The sequence below is a fragment of the Opisthocomus hoazin genome, chromosome 6 (assembly GCF_030867145.1).
Source record: "Opisthocomus hoazin isolate bOpiHoa1 chromosome 6, bOpiHoa1.hap1, whole genome shotgun sequence".
Lineage (NCBI taxonomy): Eukaryota > Metazoa > Chordata > Aves > Opisthocomiformes > Opisthocomidae > Opisthocomus > Opisthocomus hoazin.
Window position 1 is genome coordinate 72704880 of NC_134419.1, and position 10477 is coordinate 72715356.

The 10477-nt window shown below is 42.8% G+C and overlaps 1 protein-coding gene across 1 annotated transcript; it reads left to right on the top strand.

The window, feature by feature from the left end:
- Positions 1-611: 611 nt before the first annotated feature.
- KCNK18 (potassium two pore domain channel subfamily K member 18) lies at positions 612-6103 on the top strand. Its single transcript, XM_009934626.1, has 3 exons — positions 612-828; positions 1925-2071; positions 5292-6103. The coding sequence occupies exons 1-3, from the start codon at positions 612-614 to the stop codon at positions 6101-6103; spliced, it is 1176 nt and encodes a 391-aa protein (XP_009932928.1).
- The last annotated feature ends 4374 nt before the right edge of the window (positions 6104-10477 follow it).

Genomic DNA, 10477 nt, shown 5'->3' on the forward strand with positions numbered 1-10477 from the left:
AATCATTTAAAATTCAAAAGAACCCCCCTACAAAGATGACATGGTATATATAGACAGATTCTTTAAGCCATCTGAAACAGAAATTAATTGTTCTACAATCTGCCTACAGGCAACAACAATTAGTGCCAACCCCTTCTTTTGATTAATTTTAACTTTCCTTATCCATTTCTGGAACAAATCTTTAAAGAAATCCATCCCTTACTGCATCCATTTTCCCTCCTGGGCATTCGAAATGTTTGTACTGTATCAATGGGAAACTGTAGTTCAGAACACGAAACCTTAAACAGGAGTTGGCTCCAGTGGAAACCCACAGAAGCTGGTGATCTGTGTGTATCACAGCCCTGGCTGATCAACAGTAATTCAGGGATAGAGTGGCACATCATCAACTGAGAAATATTTCAAGGCTTGATTAGTTGTGCTCCTTTTCCATTGGGACTGTAGTGCAGTCTTCACTTATAAAAGACGTGATCTGAAAGCCTGAGGCGGAACAATCCTTGTGTTCACAGGAGAAGCTTTTCTAGGATGCGAAAGCTTTTACATCCTCATCCTTGTTTATAAAAGCTGTGTCTTCTCCGCAAAATTAAAAAAAAAAAAAAAAAGGCAAGCTTAGGATGGCATCAACATCACAGCCTCTGCGAGGCAAAAGGGCATGTAAAAAAATATTTTGGGCAGTGTTTCCTCACGCCTGCTTCATTCTGTCTCTTGTGATCTACGCTTTTCTTGGGGCGCTCATGTTTTCCCACATTGAAGGTAATCGGAAGGTCAATTTAAGTGAAGAATATAGAAAATTTCTGCAGAAACTGTGGCACATCTCCAGAAATTTATCAGGTATGTACTGGAATTTCAAAATTACTGAACTGTACAGGGAGTTACTCACTCTCTTGTTTTTGAATGAGATTTTTGGCTTTTGAAGACATTCTTTAAAATACTAACAGCTGAACCTGCAAACAGGATTTTTCCTCTGCCTAGCTGATGACTGCTCTTGTGTGCTTGTCTTCCTTCGCTGCGATTTTTGACTGCAAGCTTCCCTGGTCCCTGTGTCCCTGCCTGAAAAGACTTATTCTGAGATGCCTGTATTCTCCCTTTTGCCCTAGTTACCTAAGACCCTTAAAGAGCAGCTGAGATTACCCTGCTGTTTCCCTCTGATTGCTGGGGAGTGAATCCTCTGTCTCAGAAAGTCTCTTCCAGCTCCCTCTTCCCAGCTCTGACAACCCCCCCTCCTTCCCACGCAAGCCCTCTGACGATGGGATGCCGTGCTGTGCCCTGGACCCTGTTGTGCTGATGGAGGGGTTAGAGGGGAGGGGAAGGGGTAAAAATCCTCCTGGATCTGTGTCAGGGCTCATACACGGGCTTGAACATTCACTCAAGTAGCTGTGCTGACACGATGACCTGTTTCAGGCAAGCATCCCTGCAGATAATGTCCTTTCCAGCAGAGCTCGGCCCTGGGGAGGAGGAACAAGGGGGGAACGAGGGGATGCAGGCTCTGGGGTTCACAGCGGGGCACAGGGCAGTGCCACCAGTGGGGTTCATATTGGTCATGTACTGATGGCCCCACATTTCTGGTGTCTTTGGGTCAAAAGAAAACTAACCTCTCGGGGAGTCCAAAATCAAATAGGACATTCAGGCTGGGACCTGAATATTCAGTCTTACTCTACTGCTTCTTTGTGCTTATTTTTGTGTCGTGTTCTGACTTCGTCAGAGCAGAGCTTGTTTATTCCTTGTTTCTTTATTCATTGAAATCACTGGACCCACCTGATTTTTTCAAGGGTGAGGGGGAAGGGGAGGATGAGGTGAATATTTTTGTCTTCTAAAAGGATACGAGCAAATTCTTATCTGGACGAAACTTCACTGGAATAACAGGCTGGCTGCTCCTGGAGTGGTGGTCTGCAAACCCTCAGTGTATCTCCTGTTGTTACTGCAACAGATAACATGACAGAAAACGAGGAGATATTTAAGGAACAAATCCATGCACTGCTCAACACAGCTGAACGAGAATGGTTTGTCAATCCAAAAGATAAATGGACTTTCTTTGGGTCTCTCTTTTTCTGCTGCACAGTATTCACAACTGTGGGTAAGTTCCGAGGTAAAGTAACCCCCTGCAGAATCAGTTGCTGTTGTTGCTTTCTCTAATGTATTTCTTCCAGGGAACTGAAAAAAACCCAACCCCCCACCCCCCCTTTCCCTCAAATCCACTTCAATTTTTTTCCTGAATATTGACGATGAGTCGGAGGGGGGGGGGGGTTCTGCAAACACAGATTGCACAAATGTAGCTGAGTCAGAGAGGAGAGTCAGAATTTAGTAACTAGTGATAGTATGCGCTCATTAGCTGTGTCATTACATGCATACTATAACATTTATTTATGTATGACATGTACACAAAACTATTATAATTAAGTAAAAAGAAAGCTCCATTTGTCAGTCAGACCTTATCCTTCCCACCGTTGCGTGTTATGTTGGGTGATGTTTCTTTCACTGGAAGAGGCAATTCATTACGCGCATATTGTTATTCAATTGCTTCCCTGTTACTTATGTTTAACTCAACTTTGTAAACCTACGGCTCTATACTTCACCATGCTGTTGTTGTTCACACTTCCTTGGGTTAACAGCACACAGCGATGTTCAAGTCACACCTCCGAAATTTTTCATTCTGACTTCATATTTCAAAACAGGACCTAGATCAAATAGAAGCATCTGCTCTTGTTTTGGCTCGCTCTGAATTGCTAAATACAACTCCTCATGTCCGTCCCCAAAGCTGCTTTCATCCCTTTGCTAATGTTTCTCAAATGCTGGCAAACACAGACACTGACTGTCTAAATTTGTCAGAATCAAAGCTGGACGAGAAATAATCCCACCGCATTTTGTCGAATTGCAAAGACATTTCTCCACTGCATTAGGGTATACTCAAGGTCCCGGCATGGGTATGCATCTGAATGTAAACGAAAAACTGAACCTTGGAAAGGAGTTTATCCTATACAAGGGGTAGTGTAAGAGTTAATGTGTTCACTTGGAGCACATAGGAGACCCTTGCACGCTAAGTCACAGCAGAGGCTTGAACCTTGGACTCCGATGTCTTGGGTGACTGTTCAAACTCCACCGCTCGCAGCCCTTGGGTTTGAAGACAGTCATCTGGGCTGTGAAAGGCACATGGTGGAGATGCAGACCTGAATCCTCTACCCCATTGCATATTTCCTGGTACAAACACAACAGCTAGGAACATTTGAAAGAGGACGTTTTATCAGAAAGCTTTGACTTCTGCAGACAATATGGTTGAAAACTGCTTGCCTGGGTATACTTACCCATCTCCATTGACATGGGACTTCACAAACGTCCCCATACGCACTGACCCAACATATTTATTGCTAAACTGCCATTGTTTTTTGGCCTTCGTAGCGCTGAGCATTAACACAGCTTCCTCAGGTTTTGAGCTGAGCTATGGGACCAGTAGGCAGTCTGGAACTGTTGCTATTGGGTGACTATTTCCATTGCGGTGGCTTTGTTATTTGAAATCACTTCAGGTGAGAGTCAACTTAGCTACCGGTGATTATCCAAGTGAAGCGAGGCATCTAGTCTGAAAGTCGGTGGTCTGAACTGCCATCTCGTCACTGCCCACAGAGGTTGCCTAATGGCTCTCAGCTATGCTAGATTTTTGGACAGCTAAATTTAAGCTAAAGATAAGTTTTAACTCTTGAAACTGCACGAAGCATTTTTAATGCACGGAAGCTGACAACAAAATAAAAGAAAATCACTCTGTACAATAAATACAATAATTAATCTTCCCCGATTGCTTCAGCAGAGAGGTTTAGCATTCCCAGTGAGCTAGTGGGGAACAGTGGCAGAGAATAAATAACTTTTCAGTGTCTCACAGTAAAGAAGGGACCAAGGTTGGATTCAGACTAAAGGCTATGGCAGCCATGAGTGAAAACAAACATGAGTGGCTGAAGAAAATGAAGGAAACCATACCTCAGCATACAAGCCAATACTCTTACAGGCTAAGTACCTGGCCTGGAAGATCATCTACAAAAGAACAGTGTGTTTGAAGGGAAAAAAGAAATACTTTACATCTTTCTGGAGAATGAGAAGAAAAATGGCTGTTAACATTTAACACAATTAATATTATGCTGGTGTTTTCTCCTACTGTAGTGGAAAAGCACTAACACACAATTTAAGTTTCACATTCAATAGGTAAGAGGAAGGAAATATAAATACCCAAAGTGAATTTAGGGAAAGGGCATTTAGGGAAATGGTCTGCTACCCTTTTATGTATATAAAGGCTGTGCATCTGGTAGTACTTCTCTACTTGTTGTAACTGATATTTGTAAGCTTTAGTACTGTAGAATAAACACGCATTTCCTCATGTGATAAACATATGCCTCATCACTCAATACTTGTTCTTTCAGAGTACATTTAAGAGACTCTGAAAACTATGAAGTCGGTACAAACACAATGTCAGTACAACATATGCTGTTACAGCTAGATCTGATGAACTAGGACAATTTCAAATTCTGTTATGAGCTTACAATTCATCACAAGTAGTTTCAGAAAAGAAATGAACACAAAGTATGGGTCTCATTGTCCCAGTCTTATCCATAGTGCTGTCCCAGTTTGAAAATTCAGACCATCATCCAGATCTAAATCTTCCCAGAATTCCGGGCGTTTCATCCCCAGAAATCACTCAGCTGTACTGCAAGATCCCGGAGGCTGGCCACAAAATGTTCCCCCAGCTCATCAGAAACAGTCCATTACCTTCCGCCAGTATCAACCGCTGTCTCTCTGAGCTCAGCCCTTGGCTCAGCTTCCTTGCGGAGAGACCCATCGGCCCAAAACCTCTCTTACTGTTTTGTCTTTTGGATCATTCTTAACCCAGATGCTCAGGTCAGGAAATCTTCCTGATAATGCTCTCCAGCAGGGCAGAGGCTGCACATTGGTCTTGGACTGGCCCAAATCTTTTGCTTCTTCTCCCTAAATGGCCTCTTGTTGTCAGGAAGTAAAGTCAAACAGCTGATGAGGTGCAGATAAGGTAGGAAGCGTTAATTCAACAGAACTGGTAAACTCCAAATTTCCAAGTGCTGGAAGAGGTAGGAAGTCTGCATTAGTAATCAGTGACCAGCATTTGAGACTTAGAAATTTGAACAGCTTCAAAGCAAAGCCAGAAAGAACAGTGTGCTCTGGACTAAAAATTGACCTAAAATTGACAGTAATAAAAGACACACAGGATGTGAATACCTCATAAATCACAATGTTCTCTCTCTCTCTTCCTTTCCCTTCTCTTCTTCTGTTTGTTTCTGTTCAAGGTTATGGTAACACCTATCCTGTGACACGGATTGGCAAATATCTCTGTATGTTGTATGCTTTGTTTGGCATCCCTCTGATGTTCCTGGTCCTGACAGACATGGGAGACATCCTTGCGACTGTCTTATCCAAGTCTTACAATGAATTCAGAAAACTACAGTCAAAAATTCTAGCTTCTAAACTCTGTTCTGGATCCACATGTCACAAAGGAGATGAACTGAAATCCAGCACACAGTCTAAATTAGTCATCAATGAACCCTTGACTATCATGGAAGTGCTGAAAAGTCAGGCAGGAGTTAAAAGGAAGCCAATCAAATATCGCAATGCCGAAATTTTTGAAATGTTAATTGCCAGCGAAAATGAACACACAAAACTAACAAGAAATAAAAGCATTGAGAGATGGAGTTCATGTCCTGAACTAACCAGGGGAAAGACAATGTCCAGAGTAATTGAGAATTTTGACAAAATCGGGAAACAGTTAGAGAAATTCGATGTGCCCATTGTATTAATGGTGCTAGTTATCTTTGTGTACATCTCCTGCGCAGCTGCTATTCTTCCAAACTGGGAAACCAGGTTGGATTTTCAGGAGGCCTTTTATTTCTGCTTTATCACCTTGACAACTATTGGGTTTGGAGATACACAACTGGAACACCCCAAGTTTTTCTTGTTTTTTTCCCTCTATATTATAATTGGCATGGAAATTGTCTTCATTGTTTTTAAGCTGGGCCAAGATCGCTTAATTTTTTTGTATAAAAAGGTGCTTTCCTTTTGTGGGGAGAAAAAGATGCCATCAAAGAAGGTGTATCCAAAATAAGAGCGGTCATTTCTCCTTCACTTGCAAGCATTGGTCACTGCAATGAGATGAAACTGTTCCTGTGCATTTCTTCTCCCTGCTTCGGGCTGGCAGGAGGCATATTTTATTCTGAATTCCTGTGAGAATCTGCTGTAAAATGGCTGAATACCTCAGGAGACACTTGGTGTAGGCATCTCCTTGGAGTACTTTCCAGCTTTCCAGCAGGGTCCCATCTCTAAATACATAAAGAAGATAACACATGATGAAAAAGCAGTAGGCTCTCCCTGCCAGCACTCCCTAAGCATCTTCTGCAAAGCTCTGACTTTCAGTGGCCTTTCGGTCCTCTCTCCCACAGTTAGGCAATTTAGGATCTGTTTTTTCAGCCCTTGCCCAAGCAAGGCCCAGACCACTCTCTCGTCCTGCCACCTTGGCTGCAGCCGGGGACAGCTTGGTTGTGATGCTGCTGCAATATGATTCATCATCAGAGTGAGCTGGGGAGAAGAAGCATGAACCCAGCTGCTCTTCCGGCATGACTGCATGTATTGCAAACGTTGTGCCTTTGTGCAGGCCAGAGGAATTTTAAAAGGAAATGAAGGACACTGAATTTTCACCTCTTTCTCTCTCCAATGTCCAGACATCTATCAGAAAATTTTTCATCTGTCCAGGGCTGAAACCACTCCTTTTGCATCACGATTTATCATATCTGTACTCATCCAAGAGTCGATACGTGTCTTGTGGTGTCCAGCTATAGAAAAGCTTATGATGAGGTCTGCTCCCGAGATGGCCACCTGGGCAGAAAGCATACAACAAACCCAAAGGTGACTACAGCCGCAGAAGGAAGCTCCATCTCCTTGCTGTTAAAGAAGCAGGATGGTCTGGGGAAACCGATCCCAGGGAAACCAATCCCTCACTCACAGACTGCTTGACTTCTGGGAATTTCTTGACTTGCTCATAGAAAGAAAAGCCTACCTGTTTCACTGGAGTGTGGTGAGGATCTGGTAGTTATATACTTGTGGAGCACATTAATATGTGAATAATGCTGTTTCTTCAATATTTTGCTTCTATTATTCATAATCTGAACTGAGCTGTCAATGATAGATAGTTTAATCTGTCAAAAAAAGCACACATGGTAAAGGAAACCACTGACTTTAATTAATCGCCTCTTAACTTGTAAATTGTATGCACGTCCGCTGAATGTTAACGACATCTCTAGATATTAAAGCATGCTTGATTATGACCAAATGTACATTATTCTCCATAGTAAATTTGCTATTTGAAGCTGAGATTTTTGCAATATTTACGTGGCATCTTATCTCCGTTATGTTCCATGTACACGTATTCAGTCCTTATTAATAATCAGTTGCAATAGCACTGATGATATGCAAAATATATATTGAATGATGGTATATAGAAAAGTGCTTCATAAGAATAACAATAAAGAATACAGCAGCTGGAAGGAACTGTGGTGAACTTTTTAATGTTTGCCTTGACTTTGGCTTTGCATACAAAGTCCCTCTGTTCAGACTTCTCTCATATTACGTTATTTTATGTCTTTGGATTAAAATCAGTGTAGAACTTTGGACCCATGCCCAAGTTCTCAGAAATCAATGAAAAGACTCAGGTGATTTAATGGGCTTTGGATCAGAGAACTGCGCTTCCTGCTCCTCAGGGTTTTCCCTTGTGATACGCCTAACGCTGCCAGCATTAGTAAGAACTGGTCTTTATATTATTTGACTAGCTTCTCCCATATCAGTGAGACCTAATTTATGCAGAGGGATTAATCCTGAATAGAATTCTCATTGATATGGTACCTTGATACCTTCACATTTACTTTACAGACATAGGGAATTTTGCCTGGACTTGCAGTAAGGATTCTGCACCAATCATTCTAGTTATGGCCAAGGGATGGCAGTAAACAGCTTTCCTTCTTATCGAACCCGTCAGTTATGGGAGATCAAAATGTATTTTACAGAAGGAGAGAGAACAAATCACATCACCACGACCCTCTATAAATTGATGGTGCACCTGCCCCTTGAGCATGATGCGCAGCCCTGACCCTTCACCTCCCCCAGGGTACGTAACATTGGAGAAAGTTTGTAAGTCAGGGAAAAGGATGAACAAAGATAGCGAACAACTTCTGTATGAGGTATGTAGAGTAGCTCTCTAGTCTGGAAAGAGGTGAGAGACTAAGGAAGAGGTGTGTAAAATTATGAGGGCACAGAGGAGGGAAATAGGGAACGACGGAATGATTGTTAAACATCCTTCATTGTGAGAGCTAGGGCTGCCAAATGAAACTAGCAGGTGGCAGGTTTAAGAAAAGAAACAAAAAGAAGAGAAAATCGTACTTCACACAACATATAATTAAGCTGTAGATAGTCTTTGGTATGGGAGGACGTGGCATTTAAAAGTTCACGTTAGATCAATGGGGGATGGGACAAAATCATGAAAGCAAAACTTGAAAAACAATTAATTACAAAGATAGCATTTCTGGCTCAATAATCACTGAGTCCCAAACTGGCAGATGAGGAGGAAATATCTCTACAGACTTTCCTGTCCTTGTGTTCTTGCTTTGTAACTCGATGTCTCTCAGAGACAGAATATTGGTCTACATGGCCTTGTTCTGACCCAATTTCAGTAACTGTAATGCTTCAAAACAGATTGTTATATAGCTGACAAAATATTCACTAAATCTGATTTCTGAAGAGACATTTAGCTTCACATTTGCATCCAAGGTAAATAAAACATCAGACACTGATTCTGTAAAACATATCACAAAAAAAATGCAATTTAGGCAACACAACAGAACCAGCCTGCAGCAAATCCAACATGGTCATTTGTCTTGTGTTCTGGCCCTAAAGGAGGGAGGAGAGCTGGACACACACCCGAACGTCAGGGATAAAAAGGTATTTATGTTTTCTCAGGTGCGCTGAAACATTGCCTCCCCAAAACCAGGAACATCTGGCCCTAATTTTCTTACTGTCAAAGTTGGAAGACAACTTCCCAGCTGAGAGAGAAGCGTGCAGCAGCCTTGTGCTGACAGTGGTAGCAGCGGTTGGGTCTGTATGGCAGGGTCTGAATGTAGCTCAGTAAGTACAGTGACAGAGTTCATGAAAATGAAGAAAAAAGTAGTGAGTAGTGCTCATTTAGTTAGCCTCAGGCATGAATATTTATGAGTTGACTGCTCTTATTATGGTCTAAAACCTGGAAGCATTCCCAGTCTCCGCCCCCAGAAGTTTTTGTTCCACAAGATCAGCTTTGCTTGCATCAGAGCAGTACAAAATACCGCTTTTCATAACTTTTTTCCATCACGTGCTGCGCGAGATCATGGATTAGCCGTGAAGGGCTTCATGGAAGAAGGTTTCTGTCAGGAAAGACATGACTGATGGGGAAAGAGTTGCTTGATGTGTAACCCACAAAGGATATGAGTTATTACAGACCCAGCTGGAGAGCTTTACAGATCAAATGCACTGGGTACTGAAGGATGCTGGATCAATCACTCCTGATTGGGCCAAGATGGCAGCTGTCACGAGCACTTAGGAGCAGGGAGGAGGATGTTCCTGGTGTAGGAATTAGAGAGGGACGGATGGAGGAATAAGCGGAAGGGACAGAAAATGATCTTTGGGCAGAAGGATTAGAGGGAGAAAGCAACAACAATGTCAGAGGAAGGAGCCGTCTTCCGTATAGACATAAATATGGTGAAGTGATGCTTGAAAGACTAAAAATATGGCAAGGGCTGGTACCTCTGGCCTGGGGAAGGTTTGTGCAGCCAGCCCATGGTCAGAGACCCTTCTTAGATCAGCACGGTGGTCATGACTCTTGGGGTCCAGCACAGGTCTCACCATCAGCAGCCACGGGGAAGGCAGAAGAGTCTGTGCAAGGAAGCCTCCCAAGAGGTAAAAGAGTGTCAGACACAAGATACAGGGACTGGACTGAAAAGCTGTTCATGAAACCATCAGAAACATTCATCTTCTTCTCTGCTTTGCCATTTAAAGAACAACAGCCCATTCAGCAGCATCTTCTACGCGAGCAATACATCTGAGGATGCGGGAAATTCTTAATGGGATGTAGGACTTGTCATCTGCGTGCCAGTAGTTCAGATGTAGTCCAGATTTTAGTGGGCTCAACTTAATAACATCTGATAGCACTTTGATGGCCTTTTCAACTCGTTCCAGGTGGAGATGCACCCACATCACAAAAACACTCTCATATAATGAATGCTAACAGCACGCATGGTGGCAGGCTCAGCAGAGGCAAAGGCTGAGACTCCAGCTGAGAGCAGTCCCTGCAGTCCTCTTTACTTCCAGGTTCCCGGTGCACCTTCTGACCCTCATTTCCAGACCACAGAGTGCATCAAATGTAGCCTGTGTGGCTGTTGCATGCAATATGAGTGTTTTA